The 27523-nt window shown below is 39.2% G+C and overlaps 1 protein-coding gene across 1 annotated transcript; it reads left to right on the top strand.

Moving 5' to 3' along the window:
* The first annotated feature begins 3201 nt into the window (after nucleotides 1-3201).
* Nucleotides 3202-27230, top strand: LOC101954510 (phytanoyl-CoA dioxygenase, peroxisomal). The gene is made up of 10 exons (XM_078024703.1): nucleotides 3202-3293; nucleotides 8911-9021; nucleotides 10531-10699; nucleotides 12531-12612; nucleotides 13270-13275; nucleotides 20368-20549; nucleotides 23110-23259; nucleotides 24732-24844; nucleotides 26153-26166; nucleotides 26906-27230. Exons 1-10 carry the CDS (start codon nucleotides 3202-3204, stop codon nucleotides 26965-26967), a joined length of 981 nt encoding a protein of 326 aa, XP_077880829.1. The 3' UTR covers nucleotides 26968-27230.
* The last annotated feature ends 293 nt before the right edge of the window (nucleotides 27231-27523 follow it).

The raw sequence follows: 27523 nt of genomic DNA, 5'->3' as shown, positions 1-27523 counted from the left end.
TTAGTGTTGGTTTATTCTTCTTTTTTTGAGGGCTTTGGAATGTAATGTTAGGTCATTTATTTGTTAATTTTTTATTCTTTTAATGAATGAGCTTAATGCAAGGAACTTTCCTCTTAGCACTGCCTTCATAGTGTCCCAGATATTTTGATATGTTGCATCAGTGTTCTCATTTACCTCTAAGAATTTTTCTTATCTTCTCTCTGATGTCTTCTGCTATCCATTGTTCACTCAATATCATATTTTTTAGTCTCCAGGTGTTGGAGTAGCTTCTACTTTGTATTTTATCATTGATTTCTAGTTTATTCCATTATGATATGATAGAATACAGGGACTGGGGATGTTGCTCTATTTTTTTATGTTGCTCAGAGTTGCTTTGGGGCATAATACATGATCTATTTTAGAGAAGGATCTCTGTGCTGCTGAGAAGAAAGTGTGTTTGCTCAATTGTGGATGAAATATTCTATATATGTCTGTTAAATCTAAATCATTGATTGTATTATTGAGTTCTATAGTTTCTGTGTTTATTTTTTGTTTGGAAGATATATCCAGTGGTGAGAGTGTGAATTAAAGTCACCCAGTATTATTATTTTGTGATCTATTTGCTTCTTTAAATTGAGAAGGGTTTGTTTGATATACATAGGTGCTCCATTGTTTGGGACATAGATATTTATGATTGTTATGTCTTGTTGATGTATGGTTCCCTAAAGCAGTATGAAATGTCCATCTTTATCTCTTCTGACTAACTTTGGTTTGAAGTCTCCTTTATCTGATGTTAAGATGGAAACCCCTTCTTGTTTACCTGGCCCATATGAGTGATATGTTTTTTTCCCCATCCTTTCACCTTCAGTCTGTGGATATCTTTTTCTATGGGATGAATCTCTTAAAGGCAGCATATTGTTGGATCTCTTTTAAAATCCAATCTGACAGTCTATGTCTTTTTTTTTTTTTTTTTTTTTTAGAGAGAGAGAGATAGATAGAGGGAGATAGATTTTTTTAATATTTATTTTTTTAGTTTTTGGTGGACACATCTTTATTTTATTTTAAAAATAAAGCATGGTAGCGTGTTTGCCTGGAAGGCACAGGGTGCTGGGCTCGATCCTAGCACCACATAAAAATATCAGTTGTTCACTCTGCAGAGACAATCCCCTGCCATTTCTCTAATGCCAATTGCCACTACATTGACATGAATGGCACCAGTCAAGAAAATATTGAAGAAGAAATTATTCTATAATTTCTATAAGAGCTGATTAAATTCTCCAGTGATGAAAGTAGCATAGACTTGAAGGTACACTTGCATGAGATAACCAAGCAAAGATTTCTGAAATTTCTTGTCTTCACATGCTTAATTAATTCCTGATTTAATTTGAAATGAAGGACATGGATCCTTTTGAAGGCATAGGAGCAAATATGAAGGTGTGAGACTTCAATAGGCCTCTTTTCTTGATAAAGAATATTTCCATTAGGCAATTCAGTCAGACTCTAGAGAGCAATTCTGGAGCCAGAGTTGATTTTGGTAAATTTGCATCTGGAGTCTTATGGGAAGCATAGTGTGCAAGGGGCACAGATGAAAGGCCAGTAAGGCTTATTGTTTTTATTTTTTATTTTTAGTTGTAGATGGACACAATACCTTTATTTTATTTGTTTATTTTTATGTGGTGCTGAGGATCAAACCCAGGGCCTCACACATGCTAGACCAATGCTCTACTGTTGAGCCACAACTCCAGCCCAGTAATGCTTTTTGATGAGGGGCTTTAGCCAATGTTTCATGTGCTTTCCTAATTGATACACATCTGTTATAAAGTATGTATATATTTATTTATTCTGGGTACTAAGGACTGAACTCGGGGCACTTGGCCACTGAGCCACACTCTCAACCCTATTTTGTATTTTATTTGGAGACAGGGTCACACTGAGTTGCTCAGCACCTCACTTTTTCTGAGGCTGGCTTTGAACCCCCGATCCTCCTGCCTCAGCCTCTGGAGAAGCAGAGAAGCCGCTGGGGTTACAGGCTTGCACCATTGTGCCCAGCTAAGTATTTGTTTTTAAGTAGTGGACTCCGGGCCCGGGAGGCTGATGAGCAATAGACAAATTATCAATCAAGGCAATTCTTCATCTTGTAGAATACACACATTTTATCCTCTGATCCAAGAAGCTATTCTTATTTTATTTGCTTGAGACAATGATAGCACAGGAATGCCCCTTCCCCCTAGAGACTGAGTTTGATAACTTTGGACCATCCAGGATGCTGTAGGTCACCACACAGAATTTGCATGCCACTGTCTCTTTGGGAACCATCTGAACACCCTCTGGATAAACAGGAAGTATCTGATGGGCTGATGGTCATAGTGCACAAAGGCACTGTACCAAATTATATAAATATTCCATTAAAGAAATGATAACAAGTTTACAAAGAACAACATTCTGGGGCTGGGGATGAGCTCAGTTGGTAGAGAGCTTGCCTCCATGCACAAGGCCCTGGGTTCAATCCCCAAATCCCCAGCACCACAAAAACAAACAAACAAACAAAAACAGGAACAACATTCTTTAAGTAACTCCATGGTAAAGAAACAATGAAAAAATATGGAGAAAAAAGAGGGCAGATGCAATGTCAATCATCTGTAGATCTTACAACAAGACATGACCAAGAGATCTTACAGAGAGATTCTACTTTAAAAGATCTTATTTTTAATCCTGTAAGAAAATTTAAATTCTGCTAGACAGTATCAGACTTTTCTGGGAGTCGTTTATTTCATACACGTAAAAGTAAAAAGGACCAGCCCAACTATTATTTTGGGCTGGACTTGCACTAAATTAAGTCTCTTTTGAATAGCACTAACGATTTTTTAGGGATAAACATTTGAATTTTACTGGTTTAGCAGTGGCAAGAACAATCACGAGGATGTCTGTAGATAGACTGAAGCCCTGAAGTTAAGACTGTTGCTCAGGTGAAGCAGGGAGGGTACCCTCGGATCAGAAATAAGCCCCATGAGAAGGTGTCCTGGTGGCAGGGTTCCCCCACCCCCAATCCGCCTGGCGCTGAACAGGTGGCCTAGGGCGTCTGGGTCATCCTCAGCTGTCTGGGCCCCGGAGGCGGAGCTCTGGGGGGGCGCGGGGTTGGGGGAGGGACACCTTGTTCCTTTATCTCTGGGAGGAGGGACTGCCTGGGAATTAAGTGTGACAGTGGCCCTACTCGCTGCCGCCATGGAGCAGATGCGCACTGCTGCTCGCCTGCAGAGGATTTTGGGGCACCTTGGCGGTTCCTCGGTTTGGGCCGCGGTATCCTTTGGGGTGAGGTGGACTTGCGCCACCCAGTTGAGGCACAGCAGCCTCGGGCTTGGAGGTTGACGCGGGCTGCTGTGGTGGCCTCCCGGTCTCAGGACTGCCCTTTCTCTTGCCCTTGGCGCCCCTCCGCGCTACTATCCCCCCCAAAATTACATCTCAAAAGGAGGCCTGGGAGGGAGCGGGGTTGGATCTCTAGGCGCTGGTGGCCCCCCAAGACCCCAAAGGCATCTTTTCCGGGTGTTGGGTACTGGGTACATGACTGTCCTGGTCTCAGTGTCTCAGTGGCCGATATCGCGCGTGGCTCCACCTTTCTGGTACTTCTTAGGGCCTACTGTTTGTTGCTTCGTGAAGAGGAGAGGTTGGGGAGGCCTTGCCATAATCATCTGCCTTATTTATTTATTTTTGTTCGGGGTGTAGAAGACCTTTAGAAATGCTTGGAGACCAAGAATTGCCCAAGGGCAGTCACATTAAACAGGAGCACAGAGCTGCTTGGGAGGGGCCTAGGGGCCAGACATCTGTCCTCTTATCAAGAGGGGATGGCAGTCCTCTGAAGGGGTGGGAGGTGGACACACTGGCACTGCTCCAGGACAACCCACGGAGGTGGAACCTTGTCCCAGCCTCTGCTTGGGAGCTTCCCAGGGGAGCTCTGTGCTCTGTGTCAGACTCCGGAGGCTTGGGGACCCTGGCAGAGTCCTATGCTGATATCTAGGAAAAGGCTTTAGAGTCATGTGCCTGCGCACTATTGGCTTCAGAAGTGAATCCTAGAAGAAATGTGTGTGCCAGGCTTGTAGGGGAGGAGCAGAGCCAGAAATAGGGCACTATGAATAGACTTGCCAATCAAATCGGCTTCTTGAACTGCTTTTGCCTGCCCATTCAGGGCGCACTTTTAGAAGCTCTGTAGGTACTGCATGGAGTTTTTCTTTAGGCCAGTAGCCTCTCTTCTGCTTTATGTTACCATCCTGACGTCTCTCCTAAAGTTGATTATCACAGCTGCTTCTTGGACTTTTAGTGTTGCTCTTCCCACTGGGTTTCCAAACAGCCATGTGGGAGAAGACTGAAAGTTTAAACTTTGTCCATAGAATGATAAAGAGACCCAAGGTGAGGATGTCAGCTCATTTTACCAGTAAGTAACAGAGTCTAGGAGAGATTAAAAATCTAGACCAAGATCATTGAACTAAACCAGTGTTTGTCATAGTGTGGTCCATGGAGCAGTGTCAACTGCATCCCCTGGGAAGTTGTCAGAAGAAGTGGTTAGAAAAGGACTTCTGCTGTGCAGGTGTAGGTCAGTTTGTTTAGCTCAGTGGCAGAGGGCTTGCCAAGTACTGCAGGGCCCTGGGCTTCGTCCCAGGACAGTGGGAAATGCAAATTCTATGGCTCAACTCAACTCCAAAGTTGCTGAATCAGAATCTAGGATGACGCTCTTAGGTGTTGTTTATCTTGACATTTGTGATGCAGCCTAGATTTTGAGAGTCACCAATGCACTGGGATATTTAGAAGTTTAATTAGGGTTTCATTGTTCAGTTTCTCAATTCTTTGTTTTCCCTCCCTGAATTTAGAGATTCTTTTTTCATGGCTGTTTTCTACAGGAGCATTGTTTAATATGGCTTTCTGCAATGATGGAATATTCTATGACTGGACATGTAGCTATTGAGCCATTGAAATGGGACCAGCGCAATTCAGGGACAGCATTTGACATTGAATTAATTATAACTTAAGTAGTCAGAGGAGCCTGATGGCTATAATCTTGGATAGCACTGGCTAAGATTTGCAGTGAATTTCTTTGTCTTAATGTAAGAGACCTGCGAACGACGGAGGAAGAGACCACCAAGAGACCAACTCATGCAACAGCAAAAGGGGGTTTATTGAAGATCCAGCGCGCTGGGACTCTGTGCTCACTCAAGAAGGGAGAGCGGCCCAGAGCCCGGAGCAGGGGTTGAGCAGTGCTTAAGTACACTTTTTGGGGGAGGGCGGGGGCTTTGCATATATCAGAGCAAATCATCATGAGGTGCGGGAAAATCGAACAACAACTCTCAAACATAATTTGTACATTCATTGGTGGGAACAGGTGATAGGTCAGTCCTAAAGCGGGGTGGACATTCAAACTGATTGGTTTAGACCCTGAGGTGCCTATGTGCTGAGCTGCACTGGGTCCAAGCTGTTAAGCAACTAAGTTGTCAGGGGGGATTTCAACACATATCTAATGGGCAGTCCCGGGAATTGTCCTAACAGCTACAGGAATTTCAGGCTTTGAGTGTAGCTTAGAAACTCAACAATACTTGGTCCTTTACATTTTAACTCAGGCTTTGCAGCTTAGAAACTTTACAATACCCGGTCCTTTACATTTTAACTTTAATTTTTTTTACTCTTTCATTATTAGACTTCTGGTGCCGCAGTCTGGCTGCAGCAAAATAACGGGGGGGGGGGGGGGGGGGGTTGACGAGCAACTTGTGTACATTGATACAGCAGGAGGGGGAGCCGTATTTATACATTCCACACAGTTTATCTAATTAACATAAACTCGATACAGCATTCAACCAATAAGGAATCTCCACACTTAATGGCTTGCTGGCATTACTTCACAAACCACTCCCTCTGGCATTTTGCCAGGTGCCATCTTGACTTGTTTACAGACCCTAACATTTCTCTGGCAAAATGCCAAGTGCCATCCTGACTTGATTACAGACTCTAACGTTCTGGAAGTTTTGTGACAGTTTTTCTCCAGCCTTCATTGTTTCTTAGGAAGGTGAATTTTGGAATAAGGATTCATCATTTTTGATGTATAAAATGTCATATTTATTTTTTAAAGAAGATATATAGAAAGGTGGAAAATAGAGACATATAACTGATTATTCTACCAGTCACAATTCATTGGTAAACTTTTTAGTGTTTTCCATCATTTGCATATGTATTACAAAACCAGGAATATACTGTATGAGGTTTTTGCATCCATTGTTTTCACCTAACTTTAGATTATAAACATTTCCACTTTATTAAAATTTCCCCAAAATGTGGCATGTATACACCATGGAATATTACGCAGCACTTAAAAATGACAAAATCATGGAATTTGCAGGGAAATGGATGGCCCTAGAGCAGATTATGCTTAGTGAAGCTAGCCAATCCCTAAAAAACAAATACCAAATGTCTTCTTTGATATAATGAGAGCAACTATGAACAGAGCAGGGAGGAAGAGCAGGAAGAAAAGATTAACATTAAACAGAGACATGAGATGGGAGAGAAAGGGAGAGAAAAGGAAAATTGCATGGAAATGAAGAAAGACCCTCATTGCTATACAAAATTACATATAAGAGTTTGTGAGGGGAATGGGAAAATAAACAAGGAAAGAAATGAATTACAGTAGATGGGGTAGAGAAAAAAGATGTGAGGGAAGTGGAGGGGGGATAGTAGGGGATAGGAAAGGTAGCAGAATACAACAATTACTAATAGGGCATTATGTAAAATTGTGGATGTGTAACCGACGTGATTCTGCAATCTGCATTTGGGGTAAAAATTGGGAGTTCATAACCCACTTCAATCTAATGTATGAAATATGATATGTCAAGAGCTTTGTTATGTTGTGAACAACCAATAAAAAATAAATAAAATAAATAAAAAATTTAAAAAAAATAAAATTCTATGTATAAAAAAAAGAGTGGTAGAGGAGCAATAAATGAAAGTAAATAAATGTTTCTATTTCTTTTTTAGATAATCTAATAAATCACTTTTCAAAGTAATATTGCAACAATGTACTTAGTAATTGTAGCATCTGAGTAAGTAACAACAATGGCAGCAATGTTTCAAGGAGTGAGAGAGAGGAACTGAGAATATTCTCTCTCCTTTCATTTTTGCAGTGCAGGGATCAAACCCAAGGCCTTGCACATACTAGGTAAGTGCTCTACCACTAAGCTATATGTTTAGCCCTAATTATCCTCTTAAATGTGAATGGCTTAAAAACAGATTAAAAGATTAGAGTAGATATAAAAAATAGGGCCCAACTTTATGTTATCAGTAGAAAACACACCTTAAATATAATGATACAAATACTAATTAAGGAAAAACGTTACTACTAACACCACAGAAGTCCAAAGAATCATTAGAACAATGATGCACCACAAATTTGATAATTTAGAAGAAATGGGTAAATATACAGACACAATCCTTACTGATTAAATTATGAAGAAATAGAGTTCTTCAACAGATCAATAATGAATAACAAGATTGAATTAATAATAAGAACTCTGTTATCCAAGAAAATCCTAGGACCAGATGGCTTCACTGCTGAAAAAAAAAATTATTATTATTATACACATTCTCTATTTCCAGGATTTGTTCTAATTAGTAGAATTGTGGATACTTTTGAAGATATTGACTTTAATTTTCAATATTTATTCTTAAATTTAGAAAGAAGGAAAAATACCAGAAAATGTATAATCTGAGTTTTGAAAATGCAACCACAAGTTATCTCAACTGAATTAGTTTGTAGTTTGATTAAACTGAAATATTAGCTAATTTTTGGTTTACATATACACATTATGTTTTCTCTTTTTTTCTTCTGCTTTTTCCTCTTCTTCTTCTTTTTTTAAATTTTTTTTTTGAGTTGTGGATTTTGATATGTTGCCTAGGTTGTTTTGCACTCCAGAGTTCAGGCAATTTTCCTGCCTCAGATTCTTGACTAGCTGGAATTATAAGTATGTACTGCCACACATTGCAGGTTTATTATTATTATTATTATTATTATTATTATTATTATTATTATTATAACACTGTAGATTAAACCCATGATGGTTTAGTACTGAGCTATATCCCCAGTCCTTTATATTTTTTATTTTGGCACAGGGTCTGTGTAAGGTGCTTAGAGCCTCGCCAGTGCTAAGTTGCTGCAGCTGGTTTAGAAATTGTCATCCTCCTCCCTCAGTCTCCTGAATCACTGAGATAACAGGCCTGAACCACTGTATCTATCCAGGTTCATTATCTTAAATCACATTTAAGGGGAAGACCTTGACTTTTATAAATATTGTTATAGCCAAATTTTATCTTAAGAGATGAGTGATTTGCATTTGCTTGTTTGTTGTACCCTCATTTGGTTTTTGTTACTTTAGTTACTTCTGAGAATATATTTAATAAATTGAAAACATAAAATTTATTGACTTAGTTCCCCAACTGAAAAATCATATACATTCTAGGAAAAATTCAAAATTAGAGAAATAGAGGGAATTTTTAAACAATCATTTATATTTCCATTATTGAAATGCAATCACTGTTTGGCAAAATCTTTTTTTGATGTATTTCTCAATAGTCTCCTTTTCACAAATAGTATTGTGTTTATATCATTGTAATCATAGTTTATTATAATGTGCATGCATTGTCAATACTCCTTTGTCCTTTACTTTTAATGCATCAAGTGGATATAATATCATTAGTTAATTTTTCTTTAATTAATGTACATTTTGTGAGCATTTTTAATGTTTTGGACCTGAAGTTTTTTAAATATTTTAAGATTATTTTGTTAAAGTTCTACAATTAGAAATATTGGATCAAAGAATATGAACATTTTTGGGCAGTTCTTGGTACATAATGTTGGGTTGTAATTTAAAATTTGGACTGATTTGGTGCCTTTTTCTCCTGTAGGTATACTTCAGATAATAATGTGCTGAGCTTGGAACAGAGAAAATTTTATGAAGAAAATGGATTTCTTGTTTTTAAAAATCTAGTATCTGATGCTGACATTCAATGCTTTAGGTGCAGCAATACTCTTGCTTATTTTCCAAAAAATGCGTTATGGTGATTTTGTCATTTTCAGGAAAATGCATAGAATTGGAGAACATCATGTTAAGCACAGTAAGGCCGACTCAGGGTCAAGGGTCATTGTTTTCTCTCCTGTGTGGAAACTAGAGAGACACAAGTAAAAGGAGGTCTCAAGAAAACAGAAGGGAGATCAGTAGAGAAAGATGTCCATGGGATGGAGGAAGGGAGGGAAAGGAGAGGTGCTAGGGAATGAAACTGACCAACTGATGCTCTGTGCAGGTGTGAATATATCACATGAAATCCCAACATTATGTATCATTGTAATTCATACATAAAAATTTATAAATTATGTATTACATGTATGCAATGGGATTACAAATTAGATTAGCCTCTACGTGTTCAGATACTTTTGAGTGATGTGGTTTGTTGGGATATGTTTAGGAGCATGGGATCTGGAGGTAGACTTTCTGGCCTTAATTTCAGCTTAACATGGCATGTCCCATATTGTCACCATAGTTTTCTATACATGTGTGTTCTCCTCTGTAAAATGGTCGTAGTAATAACACTAATCTCCTAGCATTGTTGATAGGAGAGAAAAGGTAAAATATGTGGCATCAGGTAGGTGCTACAGGAGTATTTGCTATTACAGGCCAAGCATCACTTATCAGAAAACCAGTATCTAAACCATTGAACACCAAGATGATATCACAAGGGGAAAATTCCACACCTGGCTCATATGATGGTCATGGTCACAACACAGACACAGTAAAAATATTGTATAAAATTATCTTCAAGCTGTGTGTATGAGGTATAGAGGAGACACAGAGTCATTTTGTGATGACACTTAGGTGTCATCTTTTAGATATCTCATTATTATATTTTGTTATTAAGATTATTATTATTTTTAGTGCTTGAACTTGAATCCAGGAAGTTCCATCCCCATCCCTTTGTTTATTTTATTTTGAGACAGAGTCTTGCTAAATTGAATAGGCTGTCTTTAAATTTCTATCCTGCAGCCTCACCTCCTGAGTCTCTGGGATTACAGCATGCTCCACCACAACCAGCTCATTTTGTATATGTCAACATTATAAGATCCAAAAATACCTGATGTTAGTTCTAAGTATTTTAGATAAGGGATATTCAGCCTGTATTATTACAATGGTACCAGAAAACTATGTCACCACTGGTATATTAAGCAAAGCAATATTTTCGTTTTTTTGTTTTTTGTTTTTTGGGTTTTTTTTTTGGTGGTGCTGAGGATTGAACCTAGGGCCTTGTGCATGTGAGGAAGCACTAGACCAACTGAGCTATATCCCCACCCCTCTTGCTTTTTTCATTATTGCAGGAGGCCAGGAGGCAGGACTTCTGAGTTGGCCATTTTCTCCTCCCTCTCCTAGTAGCAGAGAGAAACTGTTCCTGAATCTGTAAATCTTTTCACAGGTCAGGGCCAACCAGAGGTATGAAGCAGATGTCATGACGTTATTTATAAATTTAATTTTCTAGGGTTGCATTTGAAAAGATATGCAGCGAGGAGTCCAAACCTGTAGGACTCATTATAATAAGAGATGTGTCCTCTGTGGAATCAGAGGATATACCAAGTGAGAAAACAATTGCAAGGATTCAAGATTACCAGGAAGATAAGGAGCTCTTTAGATACTGCACTCTCCCAGAGGTTAGAGACTTGCTCTTGATTTGGTTTCTCCTTCATAGACAGCTTGCAGGTCTGCCCCAAGATCCCCTGGTTGTGCTGAATCTAACCCCTTCCTACACATGGAACACTAGAGTGGTGGGTCTCAGCTGGAGGTGTTTTTGCCTTCCAGTGGATATTGACAATGTCTCAAGACTTTCCTGGTAATGGTAACGGCATAGTGGGTGCACCAGTGGCTTCTAGTGGGTAGGGACCAAGGATCCTGATAATGGGGCCTGAGATCCCATGATGCACAGAGAAGCTCTCTTCCCAAGACTTGACCCAACCAAGATACCAATAGCACCAAGACTAAGAAATGCTTCTGTGAAGTGTGCCAATTATCTTTTTTTTGGGGGGAGGGGGCGGGCAGAAATTCTGCGTTAAATAGAAAGAGCACTTCTAAGACTCAATATCAACAGGGGTGAAATTGTGAGGCTGTAATTTGTAAATGAATTGACTTTTTAATGTATTTCATAAATTGGGTCAATTGAATAAATTTGCTTTTAAACTTAAATTAGTTTTCATTTAATTTGATTTATTTGTGGAATAAGAATTGAATTCTGGGCCACTATTTCTTTCAACTATACTCCCAACTCTTTTTACTCTTTGTTTTGAGAAAGGGTCATCCTGTGGTTGAGGCTGGCCTTGAACCTATGATTTTTCTGCTTCAGCCTCCCAATCTACTGGGATAACAGCCATGAGTCACCATGCCTTAAGTTAGTTATTTTTTCTAAAAATTTATTCTTCTTTCATAGTAATTGATATATCTAAAAGTACCCAAGCAAATCAGAAGGGCACAACATAATAAACAGTGTCTCTCTACTCAGCCCCTCTTGCTCTTGGTGCATTCTTCTGGAATTAGATCCTGCATCCTCAAGTGTGTTTGTGCACTCCCACCTTTTAGCACTGTGGTTTCCTAACCACTTGTTTAAAATGGTTTTGAAAGAGACTTCCCATACAGCAGATGTTGTCAGAGTGTTTGACTCCTGAAGACAGACTGCACAGGTAAATCACCTGTGGTATCCTGCCTAGCACTCAAGAGAGAGAGGCCCAGGGGAAATGACCTATGATGATCTGTGTTTCCCACCTCTGGTGCTGTGATGGCAATGGAAGTCTGCAGGTGGTCACAGATGAAGCCAGAGGCAACTTGTTTTGGATGAAGCACTACCATCCATGATGTTCAGATTTTCTATTTTCCTTTCTTCTCATGAGACTAGGGCTCTATGGGTATAGGGGGCTGCTTTTTTTGCAAATCTTGGTCCCTGTACTGGCCATTATTCTGCCTTGTTCATTAACCTCAGGGAAGAGAATCGGGGAATGGCCAGACTTATTGGATAATACTCCATGCTTTCTCAGAAAAGTTCCTGTTAGAGTCTGTAAACAAGTCTGGATGGTGCCTGGCAAATGTTGGAGTCTGTAAACAAGTCTGGATGGCGCCTGGCATATTGCCAGAGGGAGTGGTTTGTGAAGTAACGCCAGCAAGCCATTAAGTATGGAGATTCCTTATTGGTTGACTGATGTATCTAGTTTATGCTAATTAAGATAAGCTGTGTGGAATGTATAAATACCACTCCACTCCTGCTGTATCAATCTACACAAGTTGTTTGTCATGCCCTGGCTATTTTGCTGCAGCCGGCCTGCGGCAAGTTCCATTTTATTTGTAGTGTTGGAAATTCAACACTATATTTCATGATTGTGAAATACCAATTGGTATTTAAATTGTTGTCATTTTGATTCTTGTGTGGACACTTTATACCTCTTGCCTATACTTCTGATTTCCAATGAGATTGTTCTTCTTTCTTCTTCCTTTACTCAGGTTCTGAAGTATGTGGAGTGCTTCACTGGACCCAATATCATGGCCATGCACACAATGCTGATAAACAAACCTCCAGATACAGGTAAAGGGCTCTTATTGTTAAAGAGAAGCAAGGAAAAAAAAGATTCTTTAATTAAAACATGTAGAGTTGTTGTTCTGTTAGACCAGGACGCAAGAAAAGACCACTGACTCCAATTAAAATCAAATTAAAGCAAGCTTATTATTTCAACCGGCCGGGCTGCCTTTCCCTCCCAAAACAGTGGGGAACAAGACAGCAGCCCCACCTTTCCTACAGCCCAGCTTTATAGCCCAGAAAGTTACACAAAGGGGGGTTACAGATAACAGAACTCTGACAAGCATCACACTAATGGTAGTTTACATTTTTTGCTGGCCCCAACATCAGAATTTATGAAGACCATTAGAGCTGCAGAGAGGGTTGTTGTCTGGCCAGGGAAGGCCAATATTTATGAGGTGTCACTAAAGTTTCAGAGAGGGCTGCTATCTGGTCAGAGAGCCAGACATGGGTGAGTTCAAGGCACGGGCAGGCATTCCAAGCAGGTTCAGAGTTTGCAGTAATTTATAGTAAAGCCGAAATTAGCTTTTCATGGCTTTGTGGCAAGATGGCTCCCAATTTAATAAAAGATCAGGTTGGGTTTATCATTCCACCCTTTTCTTATGTGTCCCTTTCAAATCTTTGATAGTGTAGGGGAAGAGCACTGAGGGGATTTTAATCCCTCAGGTAACAGTCTCTAAATTTTTAGAACTCACCCCAAACCGGTCTCCCTGATTTTACCTGACTTAATTAATTACTTATATTGATAATTTATTTCTTTTTGGCTCCATTGTTGTAAGAAGAGAGGCATCACTCATTTTGGCTTCTTTTGAGCTGAGAGAGGGTGACGTGAGGGGGCACAGCGTGAGGGACATGAGTTGCCTTTTAGAAGTCAGTTCGGTTTGAAGTCTGGTTGGGGAAGAACAGGTTGTAAAGTCATCTGGGAATGGTGCTTCTATGAGAGAAACAAAAACCATGAGTACTGAGTAAATGTTGCAGCAGCTGGAACGTGTCACTGTATAGAAGTTTCCTCACCAGGCTTTAACAGTTATCAGGACTGTAAGCATAACATTTAACTTTTAGTGTTACAGATGTCCTTCCCCATAAGATACAGTTTAATAATTTAATGTCATCTGATCTTGCAAAATTCTTTTACTAGTATAAGCTCTGTGTCTAATAGAGAAACCTTTAATTCTGTTACTCAGGGCTGGATAATCATACTAGCAAACACGAAGCCTACCTGTGTAGGTTAGGAATAACTGTAGGCCTTAAACTAAAAACTTCTGTCTCTGGCAGCTCCTCTTGATAGTCTCTTTTTATAGTTATCAGGCATTTCTGTCTGAGAATCCTTCTTTGTAGCCTCCAGTCTTACTTATTTTGGGAGGCTAACATAAAGTGTATACCTTAAATAATAATAATAATTATTATCATCATTATTATTATTTAAAATGCCCAGGAATGGCTGTATTTTGGTTTTAACTGTCTTTGCTAAGTGTTTAAGATGAAGCAGTCAAACTGACTTTTGTTTCTATCTATTGTTAACAGTCAGCTGAACTTTTATGGGAGTCATTCCTGGGGAAACTTCTTAGTTCTGCTAGTGCCATTTGCGCTAGGATGGGTCTAGGTCTTGCTTGACCATGTGGCTTCCCTCGGAAGCACCAGGGATGTCTCCCTTCTCTGATGACTCTCCTCTTCATAGCAAATGCACTGATTGGCTTTCTGTTCTCCAGTGGTCTCATTAGTCTCCCTGATCGGGAGGTTATGTGGCCCAGAGTTGCAAAGCTCTTTAGAGAAGTCCCCTGTTCCCTGGATTCAGACTGACTCAGAGGGCAAGAGCCAAATATTGGTTTTTTTGGCCCTTTTAATTTAACTTTAATTTTAAAACTTAATCTTAAACATCCAGCAAATAAATTTTAACAGCCTTATATTAAGAGTACTGGGCTTTAATGTCTATAATTTTATAATTATTCATCTTTTTATTAATTGGGATCTGTATTATCCTATCTGTCTTGTAGGTGATGGCTTATTATCTCAAACTAACCCATGTTGTTCTTAAAGCAACACTTCTGTAAAACACTAACAGGGAATCTTTAGATCACTTATAAGGAAATTACAAAATAAAATTAACAAGAGTAAAAACACTTAGTTCGTGTAAAAGCTACCCTGGATTTTTGGCTGAGTTATACATTATATCCCCTGTTTGAGATCCTAGTAATCTTGACAGAAAAAAACAACAAAAAAAACAAATTTTTGAACATAACTTTAAATGAACTAAAATCTGGCCTACTGTTTTCATAGTCATTCTCACATGTAGTAAGATGGGACACAGAGCCTCATCTCAGGTAAGGCAGGGCTCTTTATAAATCTTAAGTGTTTTAGTTCTAAAGCTGATCTTTGTATTTTTAATTATCATTTTATAAAGTTTACATAAATTGTTTGAGGTCACATGAACATTAGCTAACACCATATAATATTACATTTAAAACATGAATTAAAGAAAGGCTGAAAGTTTTTAACCTTTACATAGATTAGGCTCTCATTAACTTAAAAATACATTTAAATTGTTCCCCAATGTAAGAAGTAACAAAACTTTACATATCTTATTGATAACAGGTAAATAAATCCCCAATATATTTTTTACCATACAACTTCCGAACACCAGCTTGATACAATGCTCTTTCAAAGTTTCTACCTTACAGACTTGTATACCTGGAAGATATGAGCACATTAATAGCATCACAATTACATTGATGTTTCTACATTAACCAAGTTTAGCTTTTAAAGAAATGGCAATACAGTGCTCTAAAATAACAGTTCTTATTTAACCAGTTGTTTAATTTTTATGGTTGCTTGCTCTAGAAAAAAGTAAAACTTAATAAACGCAATGTTATGGGTACACTTATGTTTTAAGAAATTTTTGTCTCTTTAACACATGACTGATTTTTCCAATCTTATACAGACTTTAGTACAAAGTTATACAGACCTTAGTAAATCAATCAGATATCCAACAAAAGTATTCATGAGTAATCCCATATCAAATTTACTTATTTATCAAAATATTAGACAAATGTATTGAACAGTGTAAACTATTTTTTGTTGAAGGAAAAGTCCTAGAACCAAGGCATATTAGACATTTTATAGACATTAATATTTTATGAGTTTTTTGAACACCTAGAAAAACTTGTAAGCTTAAATTTTAAAGACATTTATTTTTATCTGTTTATCCAATTTAAATTGAACCATTTAAATCACATGAATTAAAGATCTTTGGATCCATTTTTTTAAATTTGTTTTTATGAGCGCTCCTTATATATGTTAATTTGTATATCATATATATGATATACGGACATATGTATATATAGACATACATCACATAACAAAAGTGTGCACACATAACAATAGTAAAGGTCTTAGAAGCTTTTCGCAGGTGAAATCTCCATTGCAATGTTTCAAAAACTCCACAGTTGGTCAAAGATAGGACTGATCAGAAAAACATTAACCTAGGTCTGTAGGGTCAAAATCATGAGCTCAAAAAAATACAGAATCTAAGGAAAAAAAAACAAGAGTCCTAGTAAAAATGACTGGCCAGTAATTAGTAAATACCATACAATTTACTTTTTTTTTTCCTTAGGTCTCAGATCAGTCTCCTACTGAGCTTTCAGGCTTCTTTCATTTGCATTTCAACATAAGTCCTGGCTGAGGTCTGGAAGGAGCAGGGAAAAACTGCTATTCTGAGCAGACACCTCAGGCCTAAGGCATTTAAACTGTAAGTCATAATTTTCAGGTTCGAATGTTGAAAATTATGATACAAGTTTAAGATACAATTCACAAAATTTTATATCTTTACATCTTGTTTTGTCAACAGATACCATACTATGATTTACTATCCTTGTCCAAATTAATGCACTGGTACACACAGTAACATTTTCCCAGGCTACCCAATTCAAAATTGGTGAAAAAAAAGACTGAATGATTGGGAAGTTACTTGCCAACTTGGAAGTAGAGTTCTTTAGTTTTCCATCCTAAGTATTTAAGTTCTCTGGCATGAATTATCTGAAATCATAAACTAAACAATTACCTAAATCCAACTTTTAACTACAGCATTGTGCAATGCATCAAAAACCCATTCAGATACCAGATTGTTACAATAAAACATCATCTTTTAGACACACATTTAGCCAAGATCATTCCCAAGAAACAATTTATAATATCAACACACTATTGCACGTCTTAAAGGGTCAGAAACAAAGACACAGGACAGACAGAGAGGAGCTCCAGACTATGGCTGACAGACAGAAACCTTTTAAAACAGAGCAGATAAGAGAAAAATCTCCCACGCCAGTGGCATCATAGATGTCCCCACAAGGGGACCAGATGTTTTCACAGAGGGGCAATCTGAAATATAAAATCAAGGGTCTCCATGGCGACTTTACTGCATTAAGTGTCTCCTTTTTCTTTTTCTCTTTTTTTAAGAAGACAGAGGTGGCATAATCCTTACAGTGCAAGGAAGGAAGGCAGGAATTCCCAAAGCAACAGGGCTTCCGCAGCTGCTGGGAGTCCCTCAGTCCCTCCTTTTACTTACAGGATTCCACCCCAAGCACATTCCATCTCCTAACATTTCAGTAGTCAGTTCTCAAAAAGTTCTGGGAGTGGAGGGGTATCAAAATTTGTAACTGAAAGTTCGGTTCCTGACCTCAGAGCCAATTAATGCCAATTTAATAATGAGGACAGGGTTTTGAGAAAAAGAAAAAGAGAGTTTTATTGCTTTGCTAACAAAGGAAAACACCGGGGACTCTGCCCAAAGGTTGTGACTCTCTTGATCTGGAGGGAAAAGGGGTTTTAAAGGAGTCTCACTTGTTAACCTGGGAGATACTCAGTTAGATCCCCAGCAGGCATTGCCCTCCTGCAGTGGGTGTGATCCAGCAGCCAGCCAGGGGCTTCTCTCCTCCTGCTTAACAAAGGGGGGTAAAGTTCATCACAGTTTCTTAAAACACAGTCCAAAGGGGTGTCAGGCTGACTTGCTTTATTACCCATTTTCACGTCCAATATCCTTAAGTTTTTACCACTGAAATCACACAACAAAACGCACAAAAACAAACAAACAAAAAACATATAGAACATAGAAAAAAAACCAGAAAACAGAAACCCAGCGCCGAAACAGAAAAACAGAGAAGCAATGCAACATCTTGCCAAAGCTCCGGGGTAGGAGTGCGTGCGTGCCCGTCGGCACCTCTCTACCCTTCCAGAGGAATTCCCTACAGAACAGAACAGAAGACAGAACGATTTCTCGTACTGTCCGTGTTACCACTGTTGACCGGTGACGAGTTCTTGCTCCCCGATGTTGAAGAATAACACCAAAGAAGCACGCCGAGGCAAGGTCAGAGTAGAAATTAGAAATTTATTAAAGGACAGAAGAAAAGACTTCTCCTGGAGGAAGAAGGGGACCCAGAAGGTGGAATCCGTGGAAGTGCAGTTGTTTCCCCTTTTTATAGTTTTGGTGATGGAATGTAGGTTGGAAGGCCCAAGGGGTGGGACACAGGTGGGCCTAATTATCACCTTTTGGGATGGGATTATCACTTCTCTGGGATGGGCTATTTCCAAATCTGTTGGGGCTGTTGGTTAACACTTCTTTGAGGTGGACTTTGGCCTAGGGCCTTTTCAGGACTTCATAAACATTCCATGAGTTGTCCTGTTTTCCCTGAGTCATTCTCAGCATGGCCTCCATTTTAGATTTCACTCAATATTAGACCTGATTTACCTAACTACACTGACTACCTAACTTTAAATCTGGCTTCATCCGGACATGAGTATATGTGAGCCTCGCCAGGCCACCTCTCTGTCATCAGAAGAGATCTCCCTTAACCGGATATCAGATGTTATAGAAGCGCCACTTACCTATGGAGGCCTCCTCCACCAGGTGCTTGCTAATAGTTTTAGTGTGGCAGTTCACTGCAGGGTTCCGGAGACCGAAGGCTCACTCCGAGGCCTTGGAACCAGGCCTTGGAACGTCTCAAGTTGCACGCCCTCTAGAGTGGCTCTCCAGCCCAGAGCCCTGGAGCGAAGGCCGGCTTCAGAATTTCCAGCAGTCTGGTCTTGTGGTCTGGTCGGGCAGGGTCATCTCGCTGGGGAACTCCAAAATGTTAGACCAGGACGCAAGAAAAGACCACTGACTCCAATTAAAATCAAATTAAAGCAAGCTTATTATTTTGACCGGCCGGGCTGCCTTTCCCTCCCCAAACAGCAGGGAACAAGACAGAAGCTCCACCTTTCCTACAGCCCAGCTTTATAGCCCAGAAAGTTACACAAAGGGGGGTTACAGATAACAGAACTCTGACAAGCATCACACTAATGGTAGTTTACATTTTTTGCTGGCCCCAACATCAGAATTTATGAAGACCATTAGAGCCACAGAGAGGGTCGTTGTCTGTCCAGGGAAGGCCAGTATTTATGAGGTGTCACTAAAGTTTCAGAGAGGGCTGCTATCTGGTCAGAGAGCCAGGCATGGGTGAGTTCAAGGCACGGGCAGGCATTCCAAGCAGGTTCAGAGTTTGCAGTAATTTATAGTAAAGCCGAAATTAGCTTTTCATGGCTTTGTGGCAAGATGGCTCCCAATTTAATAAAAGATCAGGTTGGGTTCATCAGTTCTAGATCTGGTCATGGTGTAACTGTTAAACTCTGGGTTAGTGAATGTGGGTGCTTTTGTTTAAGACTTAAAATAGCTCATGTTATATCAGCTTTGAAGTGTAATAGTGATTTCAGATGTTGATTATAAGGTTATTGCTAAATTTTCAGATGACTGGCTCCCTGGAAAAGTAGGTTGAGAAACATGACTATTATTATGTCATAGACTCCCTCTATTCAACATCTGTGATCTTCACCAACCATTCTTAGCCAGGATCACATGGATTCTGCATTCCTGATCTGAAGACATCATTTTTAGTAACAGGATGAAAGCTGTTACTACAAGTCACACTCAAGTGCTCGTGGTGCCTTGTGCTTGCCAAAACCTAGATTCTAAGTCCTCATAGAGACACTGATTCTGAAGTAGATCCCAGATGTCTGCATTTAATACTCATGCTCAGAGATTCCACTGCAGGTGACTCTTGGACCACACTCAGAGATTTTTCTGTACCAAGCAGCAGAAATCAGTCAAGAGGGCTGTATCCTTTTCTACTTTTTTTTCCTTTTGACAGCTGGGAGAGGTTTATTTGATAGGACTGAAGTACAGTGTTTTCCTCCATGGATGTCCTGCTTGGTGGGATGAGATTTTGGGGGAACCAAATTCTAAATTCAAACACGGGGAAAATGTTTGTATGGTCAGTGGTTCTGACTAGTCAATAACTATACAGAGGATGCCTAATGTCTGTGAATTAAGACCTCTAAAAAAACTATTTGTGGCATTAGCCACTTAGAAGGGAACCTCAAATTTGAATCAGTAATACTAATTAGTAATACTAATTCATTTGGTTTTTAAATTTTTAAAAAATCCTTTTGTATGCTAGCTCTGTGCCAAATCCAGAGTGACAAAGAAATAAAGCACAGCAGAGATGATGGAGTATATGCAACTTCCTAGAAAAGAATGTAAGCACCCAGCCACCAGTAACTCAGAAGAAAATGCTCCATGTTGACTCAATATTTCACTTTAGTGCTGGTCTATTGGGAATGATTTTCCACAGTATTTTTTTTTTTTTTTTTTTTTGGCAGGGGAAGGTAATGTGTTGTTTATTCCAGCATAGGATAAGAATTGTGAGGTTTAAGCCCCTTTTGACAGCAGTCCCATTTCAGGCAGGAAGACTTCCTGGCACCCCTTGTACCAGGATCTACACTTTTTCCCCTTCAGGCCCAGCAATTGCATTGTTTGTGCTTGGACCGCCATGGAGCACATTGACCGGAACAATGGCTGTCTGGCTGTCCTCCCAGGCACCCACAAACTTCCCCTTAAGCCACATGACTACTCCCAGTGGGAGGTAGGTCTGTCTGACTACTGAGTCTGGATCAGAATCTCTTTCACTGTTGTTATTTCACATAAGGTGCAAAAAGCTTAGAAATGAGACTGCTTTCCTTTCTCAGCAAAGCATTGTCCTGAAATTTGCAATTAGGATCAGGGGGAGTTCAAGGACATCACATAAGGTATTGATTTAATTTTTTTTTTCAACATGGGCTTGAAAGCCAGCCAGTGTGGAGACTTAGGTAGGAGCTGTCTAGGATCTGAGATGGTGAGGCCTAATGGCAGAGGTCAGGCATAAACCCTTCAACTCTGGTGTGTGTGAAGTGCCCACTGACTGAAGGCTCTCAGAGTAGAAAAAGGGAGGGAGGGATTATCTCTGTGGACCTGTGAAGACTAGAAAAATGCTCAGGGGTGGGAGGTGGTGATTGAACTGAGCCTTAAAGGACAAGGTAGAATTTCCTATCACAAAAAATCTCCTTGGAGGCATCAGGGTCAAGGGCAAGTGGAACCTGACTAATGAACATGAAATATGGAAGGCATTCTCAGATCAGATGGGCTGGGGGCTGAGGCACATTTTGGATAGTAGAAGGAGAAGAGAACCTGAGAAGGTCTTTCAGGACCTGATTCAAAATGACTTTAACACCTGTAGGTTACATGAGGGAATGGGGTCCTTTCCTTTTTAGGAAACTGGAAGAGCTTTCATTTCTAACAAAAGTGTTTTTGATGTATAAGTATCATTTAATAGTACATATTTTCAATGTATAATTTGATCATTTTCACACACACACACACACACACACACACACACACACACACATATACACACCTGGCACCACAATGAACTATTTTCCACCTCCTCCCCAGGCAACCACTCAGCTGATTTCTGTTCCTATAGATTAGTTTGCATTTTATAAAATGTCATATAGATATAATCATGTGGCGTACACTTTTGTGGGGGGGGAATGGTTGCTGTTGCTCAGCATATTTACTTTGAGGTTCAACAAAGCTGACAGTCTCAATAGCTTGTTCCTTTCAGTTCAGTGGCATGGCTGAACAATGGTTGGTTTATCCATTCAAATGTTGGTGCTGGGGAGCTACTATGTGCTTCTGCACCCATGAATGGCAAGATCCTATCCATTCTTAAAGAATATAATCTCAGGTCTGGGGCACAATTGATTCCCAGGAGGTGTAGGAGCTCAGAGGCAGCAAAACTAGGGAGCAGATCTCAGCCTTTTTGATACCAGACCAGAAGACCCTGAAATCCCTGATGATGGTCAGAATGGAAAGGGCAGCTGTGGTGAGCAAGGAGACTGAGTCGTGCTTCTGTAGGAAATGAAGTCTGTGGCTTCAAGGGCTTTTCTCTCTGAATTCTTGCACTACTTATTGTGTTCTGTGGAAATATTTGAGTCTGAATCCATATATATAAGTGGAAATGGTGAAATTCATCAGTTAAGTTCAGGGACAGGCAAGGGTTGGTGCAATCCTAAGGAGGCTTATTGAGCAGAAGTGAATGGTGTCGAGGGCTATAGGAGTAGACTGGTCTCTGAGATTCTGCTGAGATTCACAGCAGTGGCAGTGGAAGTTTTCTGCTTAGCTTAGCAGGGGCCAATATGCACCTTGGCTAGGAAAGAAGGACACAGAGTCAAAGTCACAATATTGTGCAGTAGGACAATAATTATTCCCCATTGGAATGGGACACTTCTGCCCAGATGCATAAAGGCTCATCAACTGTAGTCACTTCTCACTTTAATTTGTATAATAAGGACATACATACACATTTCCTGGAATTAAGACTACTTTTGGAAATAGTTATCAAAAAAATACAGTGTTTAAACTTACTCTTCTCTTTTTATTCTGAATATGATATAAGTCCTTTGAACTTAGAAAAAAATGAGAATGTTCTGTACTTGGTTTGGGGAGAATAATTAGCCTATTCAAGATACCCTGAGAAATACAAAAATGATGTGAACATAGTGCTAGGTGAGGAGAATGTCAGGCTGCGGCAAGGATGTGAAGATTGAGGCTGTAAATGCCTAAGAGAAAGGTGTTCACCTGCATTCACCACAAGAGGCAGAACTGATCTAGATTGTTTATAATTCAATTAGGAAGGGTAGGTAAATTTCTAATTTGGTTCATTTGTTAAAAAAAATGATTTTAATATAAAAAAACAATGAATTTAATATATGGACTTTAATTTGTTGCATTGCTGGGGTTCAAACTCAGGGCCTTGCACATACTAGGCAAGCCCTCCACCACTGAGCTACATCTATAGTCCTTTGTAAAAATCTTAATTTAAGACAAAGTCTGGCTAAGTTTGCTACTCTGCCCTGAACTTATGATGCCTGGCCTCAGCCTCCCAAGTAGCTGGGATCACAGGTGTGTACCACTGTACCTGCAGCAGATGATGTTTAAAAACCCAGAAATATGACAGACTTTTGCATTTTTTATATTTAATAATTTAATTTAGATAAGTCTTTCTCTTAAAGGAAGTCAGAGAACCTTTGCTGTCCCTGCCAAGTCATACACAAAGTGTTCTTTTTGTTGCTTCCTCCAGACTTTGCCTATCTTATGTGTTTCAGGGTGGAGTTAACATTTTCTACTATGGGATCCAGGACTATGATCAGGACCATGCCCGAGTGCACCTTGTGATGGAGAAGGGAGACACTGTTTTCTTCCACCCATTGCTCATCCATGGATCTGGTCGGAATCAAACTCAAGGATTCCAGAAAGTATGCATCAATGTTGCTTCAGTTTTGAAAGATAAATGGGTTCAAAATAGAAAATCATAGGTATATTAGCACATAAAAGATTTATGACTTTTCACTAAACTGGACTGTTTTTTCCAGTTTGTTAACCAGGAAGAATATTTGCCTTCCTTGTACTTTTTTTCCTCTACTCAGTCAGAAACCAGGTGCTCTCAGGATCCTAAACCTGTTACTTGTGAATCTTGGTCATTTGTGGAATTGCTTCAGAGCAGTAGCTCACCTTGCAGTACCCAATTTCTGCTTTCTTAAATAAAACGATCATTAAAATACTCAAATAATCACATTTGGGATTTGTATTGCTCAGGGTAACTAGAACAAGAAGCAAATTTAGAATATCCTTATTATTATAGAATATCCTTACTAACTGGGAAAAACAATATTGATCCTAAGCAAAGGTTCTGAATTGTCTGCACATATTTATCCCCCTCCAATCTCAGTGTTTTATATTAAATAATTCTGTCACTGACATTTAAAAATTGACAGAATTCCTTACAATTTCCCTGATTTCTCACTTGTCTCAAATTCAGCAGATCTTAGAGTATTGTGGGTTCACTTTTCTCATGGTAACAAGGTTGTCCATAATATTAAGGCTCCTTTAAGATTCAGTGGGGTTTCCAGTTTGTCCCCTGGTTCCCACTGATCCCTGTTCTAACCCCAAGTATAGGGTTGCAGACTTTATTCATTTATATTTGCACCAGGCTCACTAGGGCCTGGTACAAGTTGATACCAGTTGGGGCAGTGCCTGAGGATAAAATTGAAGGGGCTACAAAAACCTCAGCCATCAAGTTAAATGCTGTTTTACTAAATCAAAATTAATGCAAAAAAATCCATGCTGTGTACAATTTCAAAAATTTAAATAAAAGACAGGAAGTACCCGCACTAGCATAACCCTCAGGCCTTGTTAAGTATGGAAGTGCAAGCACAAAGATGCAAATAGTGCTGTAATTTGTAAAATATTCACTTTGCAATATTTCCATATTTTCACTGATTTTAAGGTTCTGGAAGAACATTTACAATTATTTCCTAACAACATGGGTGTAGAAGTACACAATTTTCCTTATGCCTTGTGCCTTGATGTGGCTTTGTCTGGCACAGGGTCTGCACAGAAAATAGAGTTTAAAGAAAACTTTAAATGCTTAGAAATGTGAAGATCTGATACTTAGATGATTATGCCGCCTGTCCTATATATATCTTTAAAAAATAAATAATTAGGTAAAAGACTGTTTAGTCATTTCTTAATTAGCCTTTAGGTGGGAGAGCAGGAGGGAGAGGCTCACCTAGAAAGTGACAGATTTAGGATGCCACGGAGGGCCTGGTAGTTGACTAGTCAAATCCTGGGCAGAAAAATGGACTCCCTGAAAGGAGAACTCCTCCTAGCTTGGTTGTTGGCATTCATAGCATACTTTTCTCCATTATCAATTGTTCATTCTGCACAGGCAATTTCCTGCCATTTTGCCAGTTCTGATTGCCACTACATTGATGTGAAGGGCACCAGTCAAGAACATGTTGAGAAAGAAGCTGTGGGAATAGCAGATAAATTATACGGAAGGTACACTTGCATGAAATAACCAAGTAAAATGTCTGAAGTTTCTTGTCTTCACACGCTTATTTAATACCTAATTTAATTTGAAATGAAGGATATGGGAATTCTGAATGCATAGGAACAAACATAAAGGTTTGGGACTTCAATCAGGCCTCCCTTCTTGGTAAAGAATCATTTCATTAGGCAATCCTATAAGACTTCAGGGAGCAATTCTGGAGCCAGTGTTGCTTTTGGTAAATTTGCATCTAGAGCAAAGATGAAGTAATGCTTATAGATGAAGGGTATTAGATAGTGTTTCATGTGCTTTCCTAATTAATACACATCACTTGGAAAGTATTTGTTTCTAAGTAGTGAACATTCAATGCTACTAAAGAGCAATAGATAAATTAGCAATCAAAGCCATTAAAAAAAACTTCACTTTATATAAAACACACAGTTTATGTTCTGAACTAAGAAGGAATTCCTATTTTACTTTATTTGTATGAGATAATGATAATATGGGCAAGTACTATCAAGAAACTAAGTGTGATGATAACTCTAGTCCATCCAGGAATCTGTAGGTCAGTGCACACCAGTGGGATGCCACAGTACCATTGGGAACCTTCAGAACAGCCTTCCAGGGTGGAGAATCTTGCTTCTCTGTTTAGAATCTACAAATGTGTCCCTTGTCTGAAAATACTCCAGGATTGGTGATTCAACCAACTGAAATTTGGAAAAATACTCAGAATATTAAACAATGTTTGAAAAAAATTGCATCTGTACTAAACATATATAGACATTTTTAAAATCATTATTTCCTATATAATATAGCCTACCAATTACCTCATGTTTCTATTGCACCAGGTGCTCTAAGTAATCTAGGGTGATTTAAAATATATGGGAGGATGAACAGAGGTTATTTTATTGTAGGGACATGGGCACCCATGGATTTTGGTAGCTGAGGGGTCCTGTAGTGTACATTACATTTGAAGTTTGTAAAGGTTATCCTGAATGAACACCACCCATATTTTAGTTATCTCACAAGTTAGAGCTTATTGGATATATTTAGAATAGAAATAGAATAATAGAATAACAATACCAACTCATATAATTCTAACTTATAAAAACACTTCCATGGGCCTGGAGTTGTGGCTCAGTGGTGGAGTGCTCACCTAGCACATGCGAAGCACCGGTTCAATCCTCAGCACCACATACAAATAAATAAATAAATAAAGGTATTGTGTCCAACTAAAACTAAAAATATATATATATTTTAAAAAAATAAAACTAAAACACTTCCATGTCCCATTTCTGATTTTCTTCACCAGAATGCAGTGAACACTCTGTAATACACCTGCTGTAAAGGACAAATTGGAGCCCCAGAGACTGGCCTAAGGAACAGAGCTAGATTTCAAAGTCAGGCCTAATTCTGAAATTATTCTTTCCACCATACCTTGCTGTATGCTCAACAAGAAACAAGAAATTAGAAAGTCTCAATTGCTTTATTAATAAATGCAGCAGGGTGCATTGTGGCACATGCCTGTAATCTCAGCTACTTCACAGTTTGGCTGAGGCAGGAGGATTCTAAGTGAGGCCAGCCTCAGCAACTTAGTGAGCCCCTTTCTCATAACGGAAAATGAAAAGCCTGGGGATATAGATCAGTGGAGAGTGGCCCTGGGTTCCATTTCCAGTACCTGCTCCCCACACCCAAGTAAACCAGTATCCATGGTACCATGTTCACTACTACAATCTCATCAGAGTTGCCACCTCAAAGTGGTTCAGGCAAGTAACAAAAAGACAAGCCAAGAGAAGGGTTGTAAACTGCTGTGACTGAGCATCACAGCCACCCTCCTGGTGTATTACCTATGATCAGCGAGGCCGACAGCTTGGGGATCCACCGACTTCATGCAGTTGGCATTGTTTTAATTGTTGGCAAGAGAATTAATTGCAGTTTCAAAGCTTGTTTATTTATTAATCAGTATAATAATCATAGCATTATTTTCCTATTTAACCATTTGTAGAGCCTAGAAATCTTTTGTGGGGAATAGGCCAATGGATGAGTTCCAAACACTCATTCTGTTTGGTATTATTTCCTGGATATTTGGATGTTTCGAGCTCGACTTGTGAAAGGAGAAAGAATCACTCTTTGAAACAGTCCTTGATTATAACTCTTTCGAAAGGAGATGAAAGAAACAAGGAGTCTAAGACAAATGTTTTCATATGGGATAATGTAATGTTTTCTATCACTTGGTATCAAAATCAAGAAACACGCCTTGGGAACTTCATTTTGCAGAGTTAATTTTGCAGTGCAGTGATGTTACATTAGTGGAAGTAAGAACAGTAAAATGAAATATAACTATTTTCAGAAAAACTGGTTTGGGATTACAATCAATAAATGTCGCCTCTGATTTAAGTATGTTCAATAATTCTGAAAGAATTATTTCAGAATTATTCCAACAGAAATGAATGCCCTGAAACTCAGTGTGAAGTGAGATGAGCATCCCTCTTATAGTAAATCCAACACTTCCTCATTTAATGTCATGAGAGATTTCCAAACTAGAACCATGTGTAGTGCATTCACATTTGGTGAAGGGCATACCAGGGCCATTGTGGGATCAAAATAAGGTGGGTCCTCATTCTCTTACCGAGGCTTCCTTCCAAGACTTCTTCAATCCAGCTACTCTCTTTCAAAACCAGAATATTTTT

Source organism: Ictidomys tridecemlineatus, chromosome 10 (assembly GCF_052094955.1).
Source record: "Ictidomys tridecemlineatus isolate mIctTri1 chromosome 10, mIctTri1.hap1, whole genome shotgun sequence".
Classification (NCBI taxonomy): Eukaryota; Metazoa; Chordata; class Mammalia; order Rodentia; family Sciuridae; genus Ictidomys; species Ictidomys tridecemlineatus.
The sequence above is the reverse complement of the archived record's forward strand: the minus strand, read 5'-3'. Positions and strand labels throughout refer to the sequence as shown.